The sequence below is a fragment of the Sus scrofa genome, chromosome 6, assembly GCF_000003025.6.
Source record: "Sus scrofa isolate TJ Tabasco breed Duroc chromosome 6, Sscrofa11.1, whole genome shotgun sequence".
NCBI lineage: Eukaryota > Metazoa > Chordata > Mammalia > Artiodactyla > Suidae > Sus > Sus scrofa.
The window spans coordinates 164,242,413-164,267,418 of record NC_010448.4 but is presented as its reverse complement, the minus strand read 5'-3'; the positions used below and the strand labels follow the sequence as shown (position 1 = coordinate 164,267,418).

The following is a 25,006-nucleotide window of genomic DNA, read 5'->3' as shown; positions in this document are numbered from 1 at the left end:
CGATACCAACTTGCCGAATAACTTCCTCTTCTTAGAGAAAAAACAGTTCTTTGTAGAGAACTTTCTAGAGAGGCTTCAGTAATGGTCCCTCTTCTCTGGACACATATTTAGTAGGAGACAATTTTGGTTGAATTAATCTGAAGTCTAACTCCAGTGCCCAAAATTGCTGAAGTGTCTTGTCAGAGGCCTTAAATTAGATGTGGTAACAGAAATGATAGAATTAGATTTTGCCTAAAAAGCCTCAGGTTCAGTTTTTATTGTTCAGAAAGCTTCTTGTTTGGTGTGAAAATTACAGGGTTCCCAGGGATAATGGTATATATAGTTAATGAGGCTGCAGCTAACTTGCTAGCATTCTCTCAGGTTTTTTTTTTTTTTGTAATAATATGCAATATAAATTGTACTTACACTCATTTCTTGAGTGAAATAGGGCTAAAGTTAGAGCACACGAAGTGGCGATGACAATTCTGTTACTTAAGAATTTACTCCAATGATACCTGAGTGGGTTTTTACAATATTTATTAAAACAACTGAAGCCCCAAACAAGGTCCATGTGAACAAAGGTAAACAGAGAAAATCACCATCAGTGCCATTTCTATGCCTTGATTTTAACGGGAAAGAGCCACCACCACAGGGAAATGTGCACCAACTGGCCCCTGGCTCCAGCAGGGGACAGCAGAAAGCCATCGTGTCACCACACTTCAGCCGGCTAACTACAAATTGTTCCATCAGATTATTAACTCAGAAGGCTCCGGCTAGGCTGGAAAGTAGTTAGAGACCCCAAACCCATTTCTTACCCATTTACCTTTTTTTTTTTTGACTGTGCTCACAGCATGTGGAAGTTCCCGGACTAGAGATCAAACCCTCACCACTGCAATGACCAGAACTGCTGCAGTTACAACGCCAGATCCTTAACCCACTGAGCCACAAGGAACTCCTACATAACAAATGTTGATATGAGGCAACGACATTTAACTTCAGCAGAAGAGCTTTCCCTCTCAAGAAGGATTTTTTTTTCATATATATTCAGAAATAACCATTGGAAAAAATTTTTTTTCTGGCCTGGGAACTTCTATATGGGTGTGGTCAAAAAAGGAGGTGGGGAGGGCGCAACTATTGGTACACTCGACAAGTTGGACGGACCTCAAGAAGTTACATACTACGATTCCATGTACAAAACTCCAGTGATGGAGAACAGATCATTGGCTGTCAGGAGTTAGGGCTGGAGAGAGGCTGTATTTTAAAAGAGCAGCACTAGAGAGTTTCGTTGTGGTGAGGGAACCGTTCTGTATGCTGATTGTGGTGGTGGGTTATGCAAATCTATAGCGATAAAAGTTCCCAGTTATAGACCAAAAAGCAAATAAATGAGTGGAGGAGCTTGTGAAACCTCAAAGGTCTGTGGTTTAGTTACTAATATTGTACCCAATGTCGACTTCTTGGTTTTGATCATTTACTATGGTTATGTAAGGTATTATCATTGGGGGTTGCTGGATGAGGGGTACCCCTGAACTGTTACCATTTTTATAATTTGGGGGGAGTCTAAACAGCTTTTTTAAAAAGTGGAGAAGGATATGCTATAGCTGAGGACAAAGGAAAGTAGTCAGTGTAGACATTTTTATTAAGTTCCATTAAAAAATATCAAAACATTTGAAAAACAAAGTTTATAAAACACACTCACACACCATAGTTTGCTTATTCTGTGAGAGCCAGTGCTCTATGTTGAAAATGCTACAGTAACATCAACCCACCAGAGTGCAAATGTTTTACTTCCACAGAATTTAACAAATACACATCTTAATTAAGAGGACATACATACTCCATGTATAAAAGATCTTAAGTTATTTAAAAAAAAAAAACTTTCCCCTTAAATTCAATAAGGGTTGATTTAGCTAATTTAGTCAGAGTCATGATAACTTTTATGTTCTTTTAGGTGATACTGGGTAGATGCAGAGATACAAAATGCTAGGAGAACAGACAGACTTTTCAAAATGTACAGTATAAAAGATCAATTCAGATTCAGAGCTGGATAGTATCTGCTTATCCAAATTTGTTGAAATAACTGATGTCAGGAATTTTTTTTTTTAAAACGTCCTGTGAAGCTGAACAGTCCTATTTGAAAAAACAGCACTTAGCCCTCCTACTAGCCAGCCATCTCATAGACAATCAGGTCACTTGTTCAGCTCTTTGCCATCAGCTGCTACCAAGAAATGGAATGGTCCCTAAAGGATTGAGAATTCCAAAATTTATCAAAAGGCTCTGGTTTTCCTAAGTATCTTCAGGAGACATCCCATCCTCCTATCAGGAGGGCAGAGAGTTACAGGGTTAAAACAATTTTGGCAACTGTCTGAGACGCTTCACGTCTAAGAAGGTCCCTACTGAATTCATACTGTTCATTTGTTTTAGAGTTTCAGGAGGTTTCAAACTTTCAGGAAAAACTGGAGTATCCCTTACATTTTCTTTCTCAGGATGTTGGGTAAACTCTGCTTTTCCAGTTCGGAGGTTCACTGCAGGACTCGGTTTAAAGTTCTTTAACAAGAAGGCAGGTTTTTCGTTCCACTGCTGTGTTGCTTTTGGCTGAACAACTTCATTTGTAATATTTCTCAATACTGGCATCTCTGTGTGGGAACCCACGGAAGCACAGGCGCAGCCATTACTTACTTCACAAGCATTCCTCGGAGGCGCTCTCTGACAGTCAAGTTGTTCAGCTATGCAGGTAAGGTTCTGATTCACCAAATGTTCACTCTTGCTATCTGCCTTGTCTGGAGGCTCCTCTTCATCTTCACTATTGTCACTGCTTTGTAGGAGTCCGTATCTCTTCATATATTTTTTGGTTGCAAATGACATGTTGCTTGGCGAAATTAAACTGAGCCCCACTGTGCTTCGGTCTGTATTAATATGCAGAAGACTCAAAGATGAGTCACCGTTGTTTTGGTTGGATCGAGCGAGAGACAGTTGTGACAGCTGATTTTCATTTAAATATTTCAGAGCTATAGCATTTGCCTCCATGCTCAAATCCACACCGTTGGGGCTTACGCCGCTCACGCCAACATTAGCAAAGGACATGTAGTTTAGTCCCGAGATCACCGCTTCTGGGCTGATGCGCGCCAACACACTGAAAGACAGAACAGGGCAGGCCGTCACTATCTTACTGTGAGCACTGTCTAGCACAGTGCTACTGTCAACGTGTTCCGTTCTATGAGCGGAACAGAAGTCTTCAGCTCTAAGCTTGGTGCTGTTTTTCATCTGGGTGCTCAGACATCTAAGTCTTGATGATCCAGATACATTCAAGGGATAAATACGACAACCTAGAAGGTAATCCATGAGTCAAAGACTGAGAGTGGAACACAGATTAATTTTCCTAAATTTATACATTAATTATGGTGTTAAGATCAAACATAAGACCCTCAAATGTAAAGCTCTTTAATACTGAAAAAGTAAAGCAAAAGCAAAATCACACAGAAAACACAATTGAGATAATATACTACTACAAGCTTTGTTAGAGCAGCTCAGAATATTACACTGTTCAGAGTTGAAAATATTTCTTTTTTATATATTTATTTTATTTTATTTATTTTCTCTTATCTTATTGTCTTTTTGCCTTTTCTAGGGCCGCTCCCGCAGCATATGGAGGTTCCTAGGCTAGGAATCTAATCGGAGCTGTAGCTGCCAGCCCATGCCAGAGCCACAGCAACGCCAGATCCGAGCCGCGTCTGTGACCTACACCACAGCTCACGGCAACACCAGATCCTTAACCCACTGAGCAGTGCCAGGGATCGAACCTGAAACCTCATGGTTCCTAATCAGATTTGTTAACCGCTGTGCCATGACAGGAACTCCTGAAAATATTTCATTTGTGATGAATGAAAAACATCAACCAATATCTGGATATGGACACGTGTGTTTGTGCATACGTATACACTCATTTTCTTCCATTAGATATAATCCACACTCACTTCGGCTGGCGTTGCCTCAGTGGTAGTCATTAACTGACTTGCCTTTTCCTGTATTCCACGTGTACACTAATGGCTCTTAATTTTCACTGATGCTTTATTATGTGCCAGGGATTTTGCTAAACATGTTTTCTTCCAAGAAACCTTTCTCTGGGAGGTGGTTCCTATCAAGTATTTCAACTTATTTTCCACTCCAAGACTTCACATGTCCCTCCCCCTACTTTTCTGTTTTCTCTTTGGCACTTATGGGTATATATTTAACCTACATTTCTTTTGACGGTCTAGCTCCTTCGGTGAAAGCCCATGAGGGCAAGGGATTTTCTGTCTGTTTCTCCTGCCACTGCAGTATCCTTGGTGCCTGGCACAGTGCCTGGCACAGGGTTCAATAAAGGCACTCAATAAATATTTACTGAATGAATAAAATAGGTATTATCACTATCTTTATTTTACAGTTGAGAAAACTAAGGAATAGAGTTTTTTTTTTTTTTTTTTTTTGTCTTTTTGCCTTTTCTAGGGCTGCTCCCGCGGCATATGGAGGGTCCCAGGCTAGGGGTCGAATTGGAGCTGTAGCCACCAGCCTACGCCAGAGCCACAACAATGCAGGATCTGAGCCGCGTCTGCAACCTACACCACAGCTCCCGGCAACGCCGGATCCTTAACCCACTGAGCAAAGCCAGGGATCAAACCCACAACCTCATGGTTCTTAGTCGGATTCGTTAACCACTGCGCCATGATGACAACTCCGGAATAGAGGTTTTTAACTAATTTCCCCAAGTTGAACAGCTAGTAACCGGCAAACTGAGGCCGGGTCTGCCTTACTCCCTGGGGCTCTATAACCACTGTTTCACTATACTGTTCTCAGCAACTTGTATGTTGCTCTTTAAAGTTTTTCTGTTCCCTAAAAATTAGAGTCCTCTGTGTATTAATATATATATATTACTATTATTATATTCTAGTGAAAGGATATGCTCTGACTTTCTGTATCATCCAATGAAGAAATTCAGCTGTTTTTTATATTATGCAGCCACTGTCTGCATCCCTACCCCTACAAAATCATAATAACTATCAGGTAGTTTCATTCTCATAAATACCTGAAACTTTGAAGAAACTATCTTCAACCATTAATATTCCCTGAAACCAGTGATGTCATCACCAAACAACGGAAGGGTGTGCTCAATAATGCTGGTCTTTATAACCACCTTGGAACTTGTCCTTAACCTTGGTATTTACTGCTTTGGAGTAAATAAGATGGAAGAGATACTATCAACCTATCTAGATACTATCTTTTATGATATATTCATAGTGATAATATCTTCTATTTTCTACTTTCTTTGCCTATTTCCTCAAAATTACAAGCAATCTGCATATTAAATAGAAGACTTGTACATATTAAAATATACATAAACATAATAAGATAATATTCATGTAAATAACAGGAAAAGGCAAATAAAAGCTTCTGATTAAAAACAAATTATTTAGAAAAAGGAATCTAATTTGAATTAGATTTTTTTAAAAAAGCATTTTTTAAAAGCTGAAGTTATAGTTAATTCACAGTGTTGCATTAGTTTCAGGTGTACAACAAAATGATTCAGTTATACATACACACTCATGTATCTTTCTCAGATTCGTTTCCATTACAGGTCGCTACAAGATATTGAATCTGGCTCCCCGTGCTGCAGAGTAGGTGCCTGTTGTTTATCTATCTGATATACAGTAGTGTGTATCTCTTAACCCCAAACTGCTAATTTATCCTCACCCCCGAAGCCCTGCTGGCCCCTTTAGTAACCATGTCTCTGAGTCTAATTCTGTTTTATAAATAAGTTCATTTGCATCATTTTTAAAGATTCCACATATGAGGTGATATCATGTGATATCTGCCTCTGCCTGACTTTCTTCACTTAACATGATAATCTCTAGGGCCACCCATATTGCTGCAAGTAGCATGACTTCATTCTTTTTTTTAATGGCTGAGTAATAATAGATCTTTTATAGAATGATTTAAAAAATCTACATAAATCTATGAATGCAATCAATATCAGTTTAGAAGGTTTTTCAAGTTTCTTTGTCTAACACAGCTAGTTTCAAACTGGGGGCTGGGGGGGACACCATTTCTTTGAAAACAACATAAATCAGTAATACTCAGAACCAATGCATATAAACACTAGGGTAATTAAGATGAAAAGCAAATAGAGGCCGCTCCACTAATCAAATCCTAAAAGTCTTGATCACAGATATACTATGTTAGAATCCCATTACATGTGTAGTAGCAGAAGGATGATGAGAGTCCATTTATGCCCGAATATGAGAGTCAGGTGCCAACGATTAAGGGAATTATTCCAACTTACTTAAAGAGAAAAACCAACCGTGATTTATTGTCCTGGTTCAATCCTGATTAGTTATCTCCTACTTATCCTACATAGGGTTTTCAGCTAGAGAAGGCAGAGTTTTCAAGTACAGAGCAAGAAAACAACCAGAAAGACTGCCTAAGATCTGTTTGATTTTTTTTTCTCTTAAGAATGTTTTGAATTCAAAAGGTCGCTCCAATTGGGAATATGCTTGTGGAGGCTGCTGCCAGTCCTTCACCTTCTCTATAATTTCTAGGTATGTCTGTTTTCCTGCTTTTGGGCCTTCTTAATCTCTGCACTGTTAAGGAACAGGAAAGCAGAAAGGAAATCTTCCCTGTCTCAGCTACTCTTCTGGTGGAGAATATCATGCCTCTGGAGTCCAGAACTGGAATGTGAAGTTAAGTTTTCACACAGGTACACTGACCAAGGCTGGCTGGTTTACAGCACTACACCAATAGGCATTATAAGGATCATAAAGATTACTTTCATTATTTTTCTGGACCACTAAACTATAATTTAAACACTAGAGGAAAAATGTGTCTTAAATTCTAAACAACCATCTTATGAACTTTTAGCACATCAGTTACATTATACCAACAGGTGTTAAAAGATAACAATACAAGGCCATAAATACTGACAATAAAAAAATAAGGCATTCATTGTAAACTTCAGGATTTCATTCATTTAGCAGTCCAGGAAGGCCCACTAAGTGTGTAGAGGCAATGAGGATTCAGAGGTTGATAAAACGCACAATCTTGCTGGAGAGGCTATCATACGAACACGTTATATAATCTATTAGAAACAGCATATTCTGAGAGCACAAAGTATCAATATTCTGGGGAGGGCTCCAGGAAACACTGACAAAGGAGGTGATATCTGGGTTCAGCTCTGAAGGATAAGGAGGCTTCTGTCAAGTAGAAAGATGACAAAGAGCATCCCAGGTAAAAGTAACAGCAAGGAACTTGGCAAATGCCAGTGCTGGGTAAACTGGAATTTGGTAGAGGATGGTAGGAGATTATACCAAAAAAAACTTATAGTTTCAAGATAAACTGTGAAACAATGTGAACCAATTAGGTAGGCTTGAGAAAGTCTTACACTTGGAATCTCCTCTCAGCCTAAGATTATCGGAAAAAAAATCTAACTTCTATGTGAAAGAAAAATAGTTTCAGAGCAACTTCATTTCTAATCACAATAATATATAGAACCTATTAATAATCAATAAAATATAAAGGTAATTTAAGTTTTGGGGGTCTAAATTAGCACAATCTTGATCACTGGCGATTTTAATACAGGGTAATTATAACAGAGTATGAAAATGGTGCTAGTGTTAGGTACCTCTCCCATGGGCGCCCATAGCACCCTGTCCTTCCTTTCCCAGCAGGTATCAGAGCACATGATAACTGACTATCTGTGTGTCTTCTCCACTGAACTGTAAGCTCTATAAAGGGAAAGATGTCTTTCCTGTGTTATCTTGTATGCCAGGATATTTCTCATAGCTGGCTCAGAGTAGAAGCTCATTACATATTTATTGAAATAAAATGAGTGAGATCTTACTTTTTCGGAAAGCAATGTAGTAACAGTCTTAAATATTCCTACATTTTGACTTAGTCTTTCCATTTCTAAAGAAAATAATCCTAAACCTAAAAAATGCAATCTTTGGAAAAAGATGTTTATCATAGTAATATTTGAAACAGCAACAGGAGTTCCCATTGTGGCTCAGTGGGTTATGAACCCGATTAGTATTCCTAAGGACAGGGGTTTGATCCCCGGCCTCACTCAGTGGGTTAAGGATCTGGCGCTGCCATGGGCTAGGGTGTAGGTCACAGACACGGCTCAGATCTGGCATTGCTGTGACTATGGCATAGGCTGGCAGCTACAGCTTCAATTCCATTCCTTCGTGGCCTGGGAACTCCATGTGGCAAAGGTGTGGCCCGAAAAAGCAAAAAACAAAACAAAACAAAAAAAACAGTAAGAAACTGAAAACCATTTGACTCAGTTCTGACAAGAGGGGAAAGACCAGGTAAACAAATACTATATCCCACTTACTGGTTTATTATATCCCCATTAAAGATGAGGCTTAGAAAGTGCTACAAGTTGGAAAAAATGTTTATTTGCCAACGCAAAACCAAAACCAAATATTTAGGAGGTATATACAATATAGTCAGAACACAAAGCAGGGGGTTCCTCTGTAGCTCAATGGGTTAAGGATTCAGTGGTTTTGCTGCTATGGCTTGGGTTCAATCCCTGGCCCAGGAACTTCCACTTGCCACAGGGGCAGCCAAAAAAAAAAACCAAAAAAAAAAAAAACCAAACCAAAAAACTCCCACAAAGCAGCATATTATATACACCACCATAAGATCCTCACCAAAAAAAATTAAACAAGCAATAAGCACAGAGCAAAACATTACAAAAAAACCCCAAACTAACCCCCCCCCAAACTACGGACTTTGGAATTAGAAAAGTATGTTTAAAATTACAGGTGTGGGGAGGTCCCATCGTGGCTCAGTGGTTAACAAACCTGACTAGTACCCATGAGGATGTGGGTTCAATCCCTGGCCTCACCCAGTGGGTTAAGGATCCAGCGTTGTGGTGAGCTGTGGTGTAGGTCACAGACCAGCAGCTACAGCTCCGACTCGACCCCTGGCCTGGGAACTTCCATAGACCACAGGCGCGGCCCAAGACAAAAGACAAAAAAGAAAAAAAAAATTACAAGTGTTGGGGTTGTTCCCATCATGGCTCAGTGGAAATGAATCTGATTGGTATCAGTGAGGACGCAGGTTCGATCCCTGGCCTCGCTCAGTGGGTTAAGGATCTGGCATTGCCATGAGCTGTGGTGTATGTAGGTCATAGACGCGGCTTAGATCTGGCATTGCTGTGGCCGTGGCGTGGGCTGGCAGCTACAGCTCTGATTTGACCCCTAAGCCTGGGAACTTCCATGTGCCACGGGTTCGGCCCTAAAAAGACAAAATGACAGGTGTGGGGCCTTGAGCAAACCGGTACTTAATTTCCTCAACAGTTATAAAAAGGTATCTATCACACAGATGATGGCAAAGATTAACTGAAATAATGTGCTTAAGACTTTTAACACAGTTCCTCACATTACGAACACTCAATAAATGGCTGCTATTAAAATTACTTTAGAAAAATTAAAGGAAATACAAAAGCAAATTTTTAATAATAAATGAGGTTGGTTGGTATAAAAATGGGTTTTCTCCTTGTCTGTTTTTTCTAAATTTTCCAAGGTTCTGAAAATAAACATATTATTTTGAGAATGGAAACAAAACAAATATCACACACTCTATTTCCAAAGCTCTACCATATTTTATTTTAAAAAATTATTTTTCTTGGAGTTCCCGTCGTGGTGCAGAGGTTAACGAATCCGACTAGGAACCATGAGGTTGCGGGTTCGATCCCTGCCCTTGCTCAGTGGGTTAAGGATCTGGCTTTGCCATGAGCTGTGGTGTAGGTCGCAGACGCGGGTCGGATCCCGCGTTGCTGTGGCTCTGGTGTAGGCTAGTGGCTACAGCTCCGATTCGACCCTTAGCCTGGGAACCTCCATAGGCTGTGGGAGCAGCCCAAGAAATGGAAAAAGACAAAAAAAAAAAAAAAAAAAAAATTATTTTTCTTTTTATGGCTGCACATGTGGCATCTGGAAGTTCCCAGGCTAGGGGCTGAACTGGAGGTGCCGCTGAGCTGCTTCTGTGACCCATACAGTAGCTTACGGCAATACCAGATCCCTAACCTACTGAGGGAGGCCAGGGATCAAACCCACATCCTCATGGACGCTATGTCGGGTTCTTAACACTGAGCCACAACAGGAATTCCCCAAAACTCTATAAGATTTTACACAACAATTTATACCACAAAATATAACTTTAAAAAGTTTTCTTGTGAAAATAGCATTATGATTTTATAAAATTTTAGCCAGGTCACCCCTCTAAGAAAATAATTTAACATAGTGCTTTGAACTGAAAACACTTTTTTCACATCAACTTTCACTTCCTGAGAAAATCATCTTACATGAAACTCAAATCCTATCTATGAATTTTTCAACTCACATAGATAAGTGGATTTTTAAAATGGGAGTATCCCAAAATATTAAATGAAAATTAATTTATAATGGCAAGTAAAGAAAAAAATCCCCGAATTATGTATATAGCAAAACCACAACTATGTTTCCTAATTTTCTTTGGGTGTTATTAGTTCAGACGACATAGTCTTCATTTCTCTAAAATTCCTACCCTGAGCATGTATTATTTTTATAGTACACATTTATAATATAAATTGTCTTTCAAAAAGAGAACAGAACAATCTTTTTTTTTTTTAAAGTATGGACTACCTTCCTGAGGCGTATGGAAGTTCCCGGGTCAGGGACTGAATCCAAGTTGCAGCTGTGACCTAGGCTGCAGCTGCAGTGATGCTGGATCCTTTAACCCACTGCATCAGGGCAGGGATTGAACCTGCATCTGTGCAGTGACCCGAGCTGCCACAGTAGGATTCTTAACTCACTGAACCACAGCAGAAACTCCACGAGAGAAACAATTTTGATTAAAACAACCTGACTACCCCACACTGACATATCAAAAAAGCTTTACTTTCCATTTTATTCTAGGCATTTAAAAACTGAATCAGGTTTACTGTATGCTGAAACTTTATTCATTTCATTGTTTCACAACTTTTAAAACAGGGTGGCCACTATGAAGAAACATACTACTTAAACGACTCCCACAAGCAGCCATACCAGAGTATAAGGCCCCACACACACAGAGGGGATCTGCGCTCTCCAGCAGATGTGGTAGAGCCTCCCTCTCAGAGTTTTAAAATAAAACCTTCAAAATGCTAACTAACTTCACTCTCCTACACTGGTGGTAGGAATATAAAGTGGTACCACTCTTTTGGTGGGCAAAGGCAACATCCACCACAACTTTCTCTGATCCTGCCTGCTTCTAGGAATTTATCCTACAAAGACGTGTACAAGTACCTGCAGAAGGATGTTCACTTAGCATTGTTTGAGATTTAGAGATTCAGCCTACGAGAAGTCCATTAATAGAGAACTGGGATTCACTATATTATAGTACACGGGCACAACAGAATATTATGCAGCTGTTTAAACGCATGAGGAAGAATTACCTATACTTATAAAGAAATGCATCTAAGATATGTTCATCAAAAAGCCCAAATCCCAACACTCGTCACTCAGATATATACTTGAATATCCACAGGGCACGTCTAGAGAATGTCCAAGAAGCAGTTAAGAGAAATAACCTAGAGGAGTCGGACTGAGGAATTTAGGAAGTAGGGGCTTTTGCATTTTATATGATATTCTTGCGTATTATTTGGTATTTTTTAAAATCATAAGAATGTATTAGTTTTGTAAAAAAAAAAAAACCATCATAAAAAATAATTAACAGAAAACACAGTAGCCTTCTAACATAATTTCCAGATTTTATCCTCTTTAAAAACAAGTGTGTGTCGAGGCGATCTTTGAGGAAGAGGAATCTGAACAGAAAAATACGGCCAGGTGGAAATGATGAACGTAAGTAAGGCTCATACAACTAGATTCTTCAAAACATACTTCTACAAAAAGGAATGTTTTTGCTTTTTAGACGGCATCAGCAGAATTCAGCAACTGGCACAGACCCTCCCACCTCCAGGAAAAATTTTCCAGTCACCAAAAATGAGTAAAGGCTCATTTCTCTTCCTCTAAGACTTCCATGGCATTTTGTTTGTTTTTGTTTTTGTTGGCTGCAACCGCAGCATATGGAAGTGCCTGGGCCAGGGATGGAATCCAAGCCACAGCTGTGGCAATGTTGCATCCTTAACCCACTGTGCCACAGTGGGAACTCCTCCCATGGCATTTTGTTGACGTCTTTACACAGGCGATACCCCTCAATATTTTTCAAATTACTTAGGCATATAATCCACCTTTCTGCTAAAATGAAAAATCTAAAGCATAGAGACAGTCTCTTATTCACCACATATACAGTAGGCCCTGAATAAATAATGAATCAATTGAATTGAGTGGCAAGCTCATACCTTTCCTCATGAGACAGCTACAATACATTTAAATTTTTTTAATTTTTTAAAACAAAGTTTAAACTCACCTGGCATGATCCACTTTATGTGCATTTGTCTTCACTTTAGTGGGAGAGTCAATTTTTACTCCAAGGCTTCTTAGTTGTTTAAGGGTTGCATTAAGAACACAATCTTTGTCCACCAGTCCTGAATCATGTTTTTTTTTCTTTGTATGGTAAACATTCTGGGTTCTGGTGCATTCGTGACTGATAATTACTGCTTTGGCTGACGGCTGCTCAGTTTCTTCGGGGGAGTTATTTAATGGGTGGTTCCCTTGACCCTAATGAAAAAAGAAAAAGGATCTATTTGAAAAGTCACTAAAGTCTTAGGAAACAAAAAAGCCAAATAACAGCAGTTAATAACGCTAGGGAAGAGCAAAATATTATCCTGCCAAGTTCTACAAAGTATTAAGTAGTACATTCGCTAAATTTTATGGAGTTTTTATAAAAGAAGCCCATCCTAATGAAGAAATGATTTCATCAGATCCTAGAGAAAACTCAGAATGTTTGTTCAGAACCTGTTCATTTTAAAACCAACAGATTTAAAATCAATTGAGTAATATTTCAAGTGTTCTCAAGGATTTATAGTAAATTCTCCATAAACAAACGTTGAAAATTGTGCTTTCATTTGAAAAATGGTAATTATTTCAGAGTTATAAATTACGTCTATGTTCATTTCAGAATTTGACTCCTCTCTTTTCTTTCTTTGAATGAGAATAACCTGTGTCACTATCTCTGCCTTCCTGACATCAAAGCATATTTCATTCCTGAGCAGACAACTAACACCAGTCTAGGACCTAGCAAGCAAACAACAAATAGGTGTTAACCGAATACCTAGAGCCGTATGAAGTATGTTTAATTAGCCTTCAATTATAAACGGAAAAATTAAATGTTCCAAAGTCTACAATTTGACTGTAAGTGACGGCCACAGTCATTTGACCTTCAAGTCTCAGTTCACACTCTAACTTTTCCAAGATGACTATTTTCTCCAACCAGAATTACTCCTTTTTTATTGTGTCTTGCCTTTGCTTATGGCACTTCTCAGCCTATCCTATAACTGTTACTGGTATCCATGTGCTATTTCCTATAAATTTTTCAAAGGCAGAGACTCACATTCATCTTTATAATCCATTTTACTCAGTTCATTTTCTTAAACTAAGTATTCAACAAAAATCTGCTTATCTGAACTGAAATCAGTAAATATTATCATAAATATGATACTACTTTCCAATTTTCAAATTTCCTGCAACTCTTGCTTGTTTTTTCCAGTCCTAACTTTATTTTGAATTTAACATAATGTCATGTAACATATTTTTAAAATAAGGCTTTTGTGGAGTTCCTGTCATGGTGCAGTGGAAATGAACCTGACTAGGAATGATGAGGTTGCAGGTTTGATCCTTGGCATCTCTCAGGGGGTTAAGGATCCAGCATTGCTGTGAGCTGTGGTGTAGGTCACAGATGTGGCTTGGATCTGATGTTGCTGTGGCTGTGGCATAGGCCGGCAACTGTAGCTCTAATTCAACCCCTAGCCTGGGAACCTCCATATGGCATGGGTGCAGCCCTAAAGAGCAAAAATAAATAAAAATAAATAAATTAATTAAATTAAATAAGGCTTTTGGGAGTTCCCCTCTTGGCTCAGTGGTAATGAACCTGATTAGGATCCATGAGAACAAAGGTTTGATCCCTGGCCTTGCCCGGTGGGTTAAAGATCCAGCGCTGCCATGAGCTGTGGTGTAGGTCACAGATGCAGCTCGGATCTGGTGTTGCTGTGGCTGTGGTGTAGCCTGGCAGCTACAGCTCCGATTCAACTCCTAGCCTGGGCACTTCTACATGCTGCGGGTGTGACCTTAAAAAAAAAAAAAAAGTAAAATAATGCTTTTTTTTTGTGGCTGAGTATCTGATGACTGGCTTACAGTGAATTACTGAATTTAGGTTATCGCAATTTATGAAAAGCTAAAAAAAATGATTTATCATTAATTTGGGAAAAATCTTTTTACATCAAGGTTGCAATCAGTTTAAAGATAGGAAAGGCTTAACTAGTACACCCTAAACTAAATAACCATCTCACGAAAGAGGAAATGCTTTCTGTTTTCTTACCAACACATCCTGGAGTATTTCCTGGTTATCTGAGGGTTGACAAGGCAAGAGTTGCACTACTTGCTCAGTTTTGGATTCCCCTGATGGTGCAGAGCTATTAGTGGCACCCTCTGCTGGCCCACTCTGGAAACACATGCTGATGCTCTCTGACAGCAGGGGATTCGAAAAGAACACAGGCACATCAGGTTCTTTTCTCACAAGAGGAGAAGAGCTGCTTGAAAAGACATATTTAATGTGTTAGTTATCAAGGTATCTAATGTATATCTGAGGTGCAGTAACTTTGGAAGAAAGAGGTGAGACTTAGCAGCATTCTGGTTTGTATTTTTAGCTCTTAGTGATGCTATACAGCATCCCATCTTGAGAGGCTGCATAAAAATGGCTAAGATGGTAAATTTCATGTTATTTTGTTTTACAACAACATCAAAAAAGCAAAAACTTAAATGGTTTATTAAACAAACACAATTCCTGGGAGTTCCCGTCATGGCTCAGTGGTTGACGAATCGACTAGGACCCTGAGGTTGCGGGTTTGATCCCTGGCCTTGCTCAGTGGGTTGAGGATCCGGCGTTGTCGTGAGCTGTGGTGTAGGTTGCAGATGCGGCTCGGATCCCAAGTTGCTGTGGCTGTGGTGTAGGCCAGCAGCTACAGCTCCGATTTGACCCCTAGCCTGGGAACCTCCATATGCCGCGAGAGCAGCCCAAGAAATGGCAAAAAGAAAAAAACAAAAACAAACAAACCCCCCCCCCAAAACCAAAAAACAAACAAAAGAAACACAATTCCTTATTCTGCCAATCAAAGTTCTCTGAAATTTGGTAGTCGAGTTGGCTTTTCACCCAATCTCTTTCAGTGCCGTTTTATTTAATATTCTGAACAAAATGGGTTACTAACAATACTAATACTCTCAATTCTGCTATAAATTTTATCTGCAAGTCAGTAGTTTTCAATCTTGGCTACACATCAGTATCACTTGTAAAGTTTTAGAAAACGTATAACTGTTTGGACTTCTCCCTTCAGAGATTCTGAACTGGAGAAGGGCCCAAATTTACTGGTATTTTCAATGCCATGGAGCCAAGAATTACTGTTCTAATGCCTTTAAACTGGCACACCCTTATCCAAATCCTACCTACTGTTCAGGGACTCTTCCTCTATGATGTTCTAAAACCCTAACTGGATTTGTTCTCTTGCTTCTAACCCCCATTAGCATCTCCTTTAACTCTTGTGTCACATATATTCTCATTTATAACACAGTTATCTGTTTTTAGCAGGTCTGGGGCAAATTTCTGAGGCCTCTGGGCCTCAGTTTTCTTATCCATAAAATGGGAAAACGATACCCACCTCCCTGGGTTGAAAAAGATGAGACAGGATTAAAGGCGATACAAAGTGCCTAGCACAGCACCAGATAAACATAGTGGGTAATCCGTAATTGCCAGTTTTCTTCACCTGCAGCTGCTATCCCCTTGATTCCTAAATATCAAATTTAATCTTTATCTTCAACCATGTTAACCAGTTTCACTTTAATGAAAATACCAAAACTCATATGCAGAGGCAGAAATCCAGCCTTTAGAGATTTTATGGCTTTTTGGGAAAGTATCTGCACTGAGCAGGATTTTTATCATACAAACATTTGCAAAATATTTTTAAGGAGAGTCCATGTCAGTTACTGAGTTTGCCTTATTCTATATTTAGCTAAATGATGGCAATAGTTAAGTACTAATTCTGGTATTTTTCTATGCGCTTTACATACATTAACTAATTTAATCCTTATAATAATCTTGAGATAGGTTCTCTTATTATCTCCATTTATAGAGAAGAAAATAGAGTCATTCAGGAATTATGAGACCTGCCCAGGGTCACACTGCTATGATCTGAATCAAGGCAGTCTGGCACCATTCTCTTAATCACTCCACTAAATTGTATTTTCAATAATTTTAAAATAACTGCCTTAGTATCTAAACTAGAAAGCAAAAGTTAAAGCTAAAAAAAGAAGAGGAGTTCACCATCACGGCTCAGTGGTAACAAATCCCACTAGTATCCATGAGGACTCAGGTTCCATCCCTGGTCTCGCTCAGTGGGTTAAGGATCCAGCATTGCTGCAAACTGCAATGTAGGTCGCAGACGCAGCTTGGATCCTGCATTGCTATGGCCCTGGTGTAGGCCAGTAGCTGCAGCTCAGGTTCGACCCCTAGCCTGGGTATGTCCATATGCCATGGGTGTGGCCTAAAAAGTACCCCCTACAAAAAAAACAAAACAAAACAAAACAACTAAAAAGAAGAACAGAACCAAACTAAATAGTTTCTCAGTTAGAATACCATAAGAATATTAGAATTTAAAAAGAAAAAAAAAGGATGAATTGTGAATCAAAGAGTCCTTACTTGGATACAGAAAGTTGCTGATTAAATTCTTCTTCCACAGCATCGTTGCTCTCTTCAAAACTGGGAATATCAACTGCTTTTAATGAAGATGCACTACCTGGAGTACTTGTGACTTCATTATTAATATCAACAGAAAAATTCATGTCCTCACTGGAAATCTTGGTATCATCCTGCCTCAGCTGAGATTCAGGCTCTTGACCGTCGCCTGCGGCATTCCAAAACAAGCTGGCGCCTGGAGGTTAAATGATTGACCAGATACTGAAACAAATGCTCGATTGTAAAAATAATCCTCTGCCAACTTTCAAATAACACTAGCTATATTAACACAATTACCTAGAGCTGTTTTCAGATTATATTTTCTCAGACATGCCATGAAGAGGTAAGTGAAGGGTGGGAAGGGAGAAAACTGGGTACAAAGGGAAAAGGACATTTTAAGTCCTGCCTCTTCAAGAGGTGTGGCTCTCAAATGATGTGTTTTACCTGCCAAGGCTCTGAATATAGTATGGGGTGTAAATGTGTTTTGTAAACTGCTATTCTGGAAAACATCAGAAAATATATAAAATATAAATCCCTAGGCTCTCTGATTTTGACCCTTAAATAAATATTTATGAGACCATGTTAGAGATGTACCAGACATACGCAATATTAGACAAGTACTTAAAAATTAAATGTTTCCCACACTTTATGGATCACTTCCACAATTATCTACAGAACCATTTGCATGTATTATTTGCTGAGTCAATTTTCTTTAAATCAACTCACTTTACTTTTACCTAGCCTCATCATTCCTGTGATATCACAGATTTTATGTGCTAGTTAATTTTTTCTAAAACTCATAATAAATATATCTATAAAATACAGAATAGTTATCTTTATTCTACCCCAAATCATCTGTCGAATCTGAGTAATATGCATCCCACAATTGGGGAAATACGGCTAAACATAAATGATTTAAAGAAACAGTTAAAATGAAAGACTAAATTCTAGTCAAAACTGTTTCTAATTTGAGCATCAACTTGACTATATAATAATTTTTCTGCATATGTGTAATAGCTCCAAATACGAATCTATGAGATTTCAAAGTATTTGAATTCTATGCATCATGCCTGAAAACTTGTTTGAAATAATTTCAGAATATCAGTTCAAACATAGGGATGATTTCATTCAGTTTTCATTTATTCAACACACATTAAGACTGAGGCATCATGTTAGGTAATGAGATACAGTGTCAATAAGGCACTATTCCAAATCCCCAAAGCTTACAGTCTAGTGATAGATACAGATGATAGGCAATTGCAATAGAGTAAGTAGAGGATTTTACAAGAGAACATTGAAGGAAACCACTTTTTGGTCTTTTTATCTCATAATACTCCTTTACCACTACCTTTCTACAACACACATACACACACTTACCTAAGAAACTGTCACCCCTGCAGTTAACAAAGATGGGACTCCAGCAGCTATGTCCCTATGATGTGCTTCGCAACCTCCTTAGCCTTCAACCAGGGATTAAAACCTAATCCAAACTAGACCATTCAGGATCTCTGCAATTTCAAACAGGGACTGAGGAACCATAACCTGGTTTGTGTATTGGGTAGAACTTTACAACACAAAAACTTTGGAGCTCTGGGTGAATTGTATTTCAAAATATACAGCGATGCAAACTTTAGATAGAGTAGAATAACTGGGTAGCCCAGCGGCTTTGCAGTTTCTAACTCTATAGTTTTTTTCCTGAAGTCCAATCCCGTTTCTGGCCTTGGTTTTCATGAAACATCCCCATAATCTCCCCAGTCAATTCCTCTTTCTTGCTTAAATTAGTTCAAAGTGGTTTATGTTACTTGCAGCCAAAGAATCTTAGCCAGTACCTGAATTTGACTTACAAACGTACATGAGGGTCTTGCTCCCTCCCTCTTTGGTCCTCTCTACACAGATAGTTTAGATAATACACGGGTTCAGATAAAGAATGTAGACATCTGGAGTTCCCGTGGTGGCTCAGCAGTAACGAACTCGACTAGTATCCATGAGGCTGCAGGCCTGATCCCTGGCCTCGCTCAGTGGGTTAGGGATCCGGCGTTGCCATGAGCTGTGGCGTAGGTCAATCCCACGTTGCTGTGGCTGTGGCACAGGCTGGCAGCTGCAGCTCCGATCTGACCCCCCCAGCCTGGGAACTTCCATATGCCACAGATTCAGCCCTAAAAAAGACAAAAAAAAAAAAAAAAAAAAAAAAAAAAAAAAAAAAAAAGAATATAGAAATCTGTCTTCTTTCTCTGAAATTTTTCTTCTCCAGGCTCCAACCTTCATCTGCCATTCGCCAGTCTCAGGTCATGAATCCGCCTCCACCCTTCTGACATTTGAGTACTATTATTTGCATTCCCCAAAGTAGCCCAATCCCAACATACTGAGATGGAACACATCTCCCCCCCTCTGCTTCTCCAACTTGCCTCCTGTCATCTGGGCTCAAAATTTTGGAGTAACTTTTATTTCCATCTTTAATGAACTTTTAACTTGGGGATAATTCTAGATCTATAGAGAAGATAAAACAGAGTTACTGTAACTACCCACCCAGTGTTCCCCGATGTCCCATCTTGCACTACCGAGGTACATTTTTCACAATCAAGCAACCAGTACTGATACATCACCATTACCTAAAACTCCTGACTCTGCTTGGATTTCGCAAGGAGTTCTTGCTGTGGTGCAGTGGGTTAAGAATTCGACTGTAGCAGCTTCGGTGGCTTGGAGGCATGGGTTCGACTCCTGGCCCAGTGCAACGGGTTAAAGGATCCAGTGTTGCTGCAACGGCAGCACAGGCTGCAGCTGTAGGTCAGATTCAATCACTAGCCCAGGAACTTCCATATACTGTGAAGTGGCCAAAAAAAAAAAAAAAAACAAACAAACCTGGATTTCACCAGTTTTTCCCCTAATGTCCTTTTCTCTTCCAAGAGCCAGTCTAGGATAACCACACTGCATTTAGTTGGAGGAACTTGAATTCTCCCTCTTCCAACTACCGCATCCAACTGGTTTTCAAATCACATTAACCTTGTACATGGTTCTTCCTCCTCATGCTTATTTTTTAACTAATTTTTTTCCTTCCTCCTCAGCCCTTTTGGTTTTTTATATTTACTTTATGGCTGCACCTGCAGCATGTGTAAGTTCTCAGGCCAGGGACTGAATTCGAGCCACAGCTATGGCAACACCAGATCCTTTAACCCATTCTCCTTCCTCCGCATTTTTATCACCACCACTCTTCATACAAGGCATCTTGCCAGACACTGAAAACACAAAGATGTTCTGGAGGATCTCATCTAAGATGTCATTTATAATATTCATATAAATATACTTTTATATTATTAGTTGATTTTTTAAAAGGTCTTCAGTCTTGCTTACCAAACGAAGCAGACACGGCTTTGTGGGAAACACAGCAAAGGTTCTCCTAACACAGTAACGTGTAGAATCCTGAGATATCTCAGAACCCTGGGTTCTGTCACTGAGCCCATAATACTTTCTCTACCCAATCTGTTCTGCCATCTCTCAATTCCACCAAGATCCTACACTCCTTTCAAGGCCCAGAATGGATACCACTGCGTAGAGGAAACCTTCCCCGATCCCTCAAACTGCAAATGACTTCTCTCATTAGAAATGGGTCCAGCCTGGGACAGTAGCAGAAACAAACAATATATTATGTTATGTGCTTTCTTCTTACCTGTTTCCACGTATAGTTTTATTTCAAAAAGAATCAAATTACACAAAGACTTAATGTTACACTCTCATCACTTTGGTTTTAGTTCTATTTGTACCAAGCACAAACTTAAGAAATGAAATTACCTGTGCTCACGGCAATGCTCACACTTTTCCTCATGTGTAAAGCAGACGGAGACTGTGCTTCCATGGAAACCACCTCCATTTGTCTTGCAGCTTGCCCGGTGTCTTCAGCGGTGGTTGTCTTAGGGGAACACGGCTGCAGAGACTGCGCTTCCAACAAACGCTGGATCTGTATCGATTAGAAGCATACTTTAAACTGACAGTGAAGTCATCAACCAAATTGGCAGAAGAGTTTAACAATGAATTACAAAGTGCCCCAGTTATAAAGAACTTTTTTTTTTTTTAGAACTTTTAACTATGTTTTCTCACATTTCAATTAGATCAAGCCATGTAATTTACTCAACGCAGAAAATCATTTTCATTAGTTATTAAGAATCACATAAGTGGGCACAGAAATTGAAAAGTAAAAACATACAGGAGTTTAGATTAGCATTCACAAACTGACACTTGGGTAAAAAAGCCTCAATGTTAGCACTTAACATGAACATTTTATTCCTATTTCACTTGCAACTCAAAAGTAAGATAGCAGGTATACTTTAATTTCATTCTTCTTATAAAGGTAAACTAGAATGGCCCATGTTTGGTCATGCTGAAACTGGAAATATTAATGACAATATCTGAGTGTTTCATGATTATGCGACAGCATAATAAGAGATTTTATGTATGATTTTTACAGCAACATGTGAGAACATATTACTATTAAACACACTTTACAGAGAAAAAAACTTTTGAGGCACTGAAAATAAAGTTACTTGCCCAGGTCACAACTAACAAGTAGCAAAGCTGAGGTTCAAACAACATAAGCTTCCTCTCCTCCTTTTCAAATTGAGATATAATTTACATACCATAAACTTGATCCCTTTAAAGTATACAACTCCGTGGTTTTCAGCACAGTCACAAAGGTTGTGTCCATCACCACCAAATTCTTCAGCATTTTCATCAACTCCCACCAAAAACTCTGTAGCCACTAGCTGTTCCTCTGTATGGCCCCAGATCTAGCCTCTGGCAACCACTGATCTCTTTTCTGTCTCTACAGACTTGCCTGCTCTGGACATCTGATATAGATGGAACCAAACAATACAAAGCCTTATATCTTCTTCTTTCACTTAGTGAAATGTTTTCAAAGTTCATCTGTGCTACAGTATCCATCGTCAGTACTTATTCCTTTTGACGACTGAATTACACAAATTACATCATAGTGTCTTCATCCCTTCATCAGCTGGTGGACTTTGGACTGTTTTCACTTTTGCCTGTTATAAATAATGTTGCTATGACTATTTGTGTACATGTAGATACATCTAGGAGTAGAAAAGCCTTCCTTTTTAAACACTACTTCCCTAAACTAAGGTATTATGAAGACTAAGGTAAATAAAATAGTTGTAATTTGTTGAATGTTTACTATAGCCTTGTCCTACACTAAGCACTAGACAGATATGTATGTGTGTGTGTGTACACACATATATATACACAACCTTCAGATATATATTGAACGTGTATATTCGATCTTCAAATCTGCAAATAAGATCAATCATTGCTCCCAATTTAGAGGTGAGAAAAGTGAAGTTTAGATCACATAGGACACACGCAATAAAAGATATATTACAAAGCTATAGTGATCAAAGCAAACGGTAGTGGGGCTGGAATAGATAGGCAGATCAACAGAGAATATGGTACAGAAACAGATGTAAATGCATGACACTTTAGTTATACAATAAAAAATACACTTCCAAATCACTAACAAAAGATATATTATTCAGTAAATAGATGGGACCAGTTGTCTGAGAATTAAAAAGAGAAAAATCTCAGCGTTCCCATTGTGACTCAGCCTTAACAAACACGACTAATATCCATGAGGATGCAGGTTTGCATCTCTGGCCTCACTCAGTAGTTGAGTATTTGGCGTTGTCATGAGCTATGGTGTAGGTCACAGACATGGCTTGGATCCTGACCTGCTGTGCCTGTGGCGGTGGCCAGGAACTACAGCTCCAATTCAACCCCTCTAGCCTGAGAACTTCCACATGTTGTGCGTGTGGCCCTAAAAAGCAAAAAAAAAAAAAAAAAAAAATAGAGAGAGAGAATTCTTTTATTTCATATATCAAAATAAAATAAAGCAACAAAGGTAACCCTGGAAAGGGAGGGAAGGAGGATGAATAAACTTTTATAATCTTAAAAGGGAAGAGCCTTTTCTAAACATAATACAAAACCCAAAAGGAAAATGACTGATAAATCTAATTATGTCTAAACTGGAATGTTCTGTACAAAACAAATGGTTGAAACACAAAACACAAGACAAACTGTAAAAAATAACACATTGAGATAGATGGTAACCAATTTCCTTAATACACAACAAGCACTTATAGGGAGTTCCCATCATGGCTCAGTGGCTAGCAAATCCGACTAGGAACCATGAGGCTGCGGGTTGGATCCCTGGCCTTGCTCAGTGGATCTGGCGTTGCCGTGAGCTGTGGTGTAGGTTGCGGACGCGGCTTGGATCCCGTGTTGCTGTGGTTGTAGCTGTCGCCGGAGGCGACAACTTCAATTAGACCCCTAGCCTGGGAACCTCCATATTCCACGGGTGTGGCCCTAGAAAAGGCAAAAAGACAAAAACAAAAACAAAAACAACAAAACAAAAAAACCAAGCACTTATAAATTGATTAAAAAAGGACTTAATGGAAAAATAGGTAAATGACTTTATAGAAAGAAAATACAAATGGCTAATAAATAATAAAATGATCAATCTTATTTATAATATAATAAGTTTCTATTAACAAGACTAATAATAATTTAAGATGCCTAATATGTGGGAAAACTGTTTTGGAGTGTTACATTGGTATAATCTTTCTGGTGGCCTTCTTCATGCATTCAAGTTACAAAATATGTACTAAACAGCTATTTTAAATGAAGTGCTATTCAAGGTGCTAAAGAAGACAGTGATGAATATTGTAAGTGCCTTTCCTAGAACTCCCTACCGACAAAAAACAAAAACAAAACCTTGTAATTAAGATCTGAATGATGAGAAAGAGCTGGCCATTAGAATTAAAAGAATGTTTCAAGCAAAGGAAGCTTCAGTATCCAAAGTAGAAACATGTTCGTGTTTCTGAAGACCAAAACCTACACGACTGACGGCAGCTGAGATGTGGTGAACATGGAAGACAGCGGCAAGAGGTAAGACAGGAGAGGGCGTAGGCCGGGAAGCGGGGCCCAGAGAGGGTCAGGGCAAAGAATTCTGACTTCATTCCAATCGCAATAGAAAACCATTGAGTTTTAAGCAGGACCCATATGATCTGACTTGAGCTTTAAAAAGAATGGCTCTGGTGTTTTCAACTGCAGGAAACATGAGGGAACAGTACTGAAGCAGCATGTATGCAAAAGAGAAAACAATGGTTTGCATTAGGGCTGGAGGGAGAAAGATGGTTAAAAAAAACATCTAGAAAGTAACATTTAGAAAGTAAATACATCTAGACACATCTAGAGAGTAGAAGCCTGGGTTTTTCATGCCTAGGATTTTGGCCTTGTGCAACATGGTAAGAAGTGATGTCATTAGCTCAGACAATAATGATAATGAAAATCATAGTAGTAGTTCACATTTACTGAGCACTAACTACATGCCAGGCTCTATTTTAAGCCCTTGCCTAGTAACTCATTCAGTCCTAGAACTCCTAACACTCATGTGTATTCCTACCTTGTCGATGAGAAAAATTAAGTCAGACATATAAAGTACAAGACTGCATAACGTATGTCACACTAAAACTGGATTAGAACCCAAGGAGCCCACTCCCTTAACCACTACACCAAAATGAGACTTTGAATATTAGGAGAGGAACAAGTCTGGTTATCTTTGAACTTTTAAAATGTATGGTCTCAGAATTCTCTTGTGGTGGAGGGGGTTAAGGATCCAGCATTGTCACTGCTGTGGTTCAGGTTTGATGCCTGGCTCTAGAACTTCCACAGGTTGAGAGTGTGGCCTAGAAAATCTGTTCTCTTTGACTTCATAATTTTACCTGTAGGGATCTATGCTACAGAGACACGTGCACATACATAGGAAGATGCAACTGTTAAAGGTGTTCATTGCTGCACTATTTGCAATACAGAAACTTCAAACTGTTGAAATAATCAACAGAATACCAATTAGAACTTTCGTTGTACATTATAAGAGAATCCTATGCAGAAAAAAATAGTTCTATAAAAATGTATATAGTTCTGATATTCTACAATGCTACTCCATAAACTGTAATTATTGCAGAGATGTCAGTTATTTTAAAGAAATCATATTAATACCAAGAATTTAACAGAAACAAATCTGACTAGGATCCATGAGGACGCAGGTTCAATCCCTGGCCTCGCTCAGTGGGTT

General features: G+C 39.0%; 1 protein-coding gene across 11 annotated transcripts in view; it reads right to left on the bottom strand.

The window, feature by feature from the left end:
- STIL (SCL/TAL1 interrupting locus) overlaps positions 804–25,006 on the bottom strand; it is a 69,105-nt gene continuing 44,902 nt past the window's right edge. For 5 of the 11 annotated variants that reach the window (XM_021096687.1, XM_021096691.1, XM_021096686.1 and 2 more), the window contains 5 exons: positions 20,656–20,821; positions 16,834–17,065; positions 14,464–14,677; positions 12,397–12,647; positions 804–3,109 (listed from right to left, as the gene is read on the bottom strand). In XM_021096687.1, coding sequence (XP_020952346.1) covers positions 2,320–3,109; positions 12,397–12,647; positions 14,464–14,677; positions 16,834–17,065; positions 20,656–20,821 — 1,653 coding nt within the window. In that variant the 3' untranslated portion in view covers positions 804–2,319. Of the gene's footprint in view, positions 3,303–12,396; positions 12,648–14,463; positions 14,678–16,833; positions 17,066–20,655; positions 20,822–25,006 lie in introns of all 11 variants that reach the window. The other 6 variants (XM_021096689.1, XM_021096690.1, XM_021096688.1 and 3 more) reach the window with 4 other exon arrangements.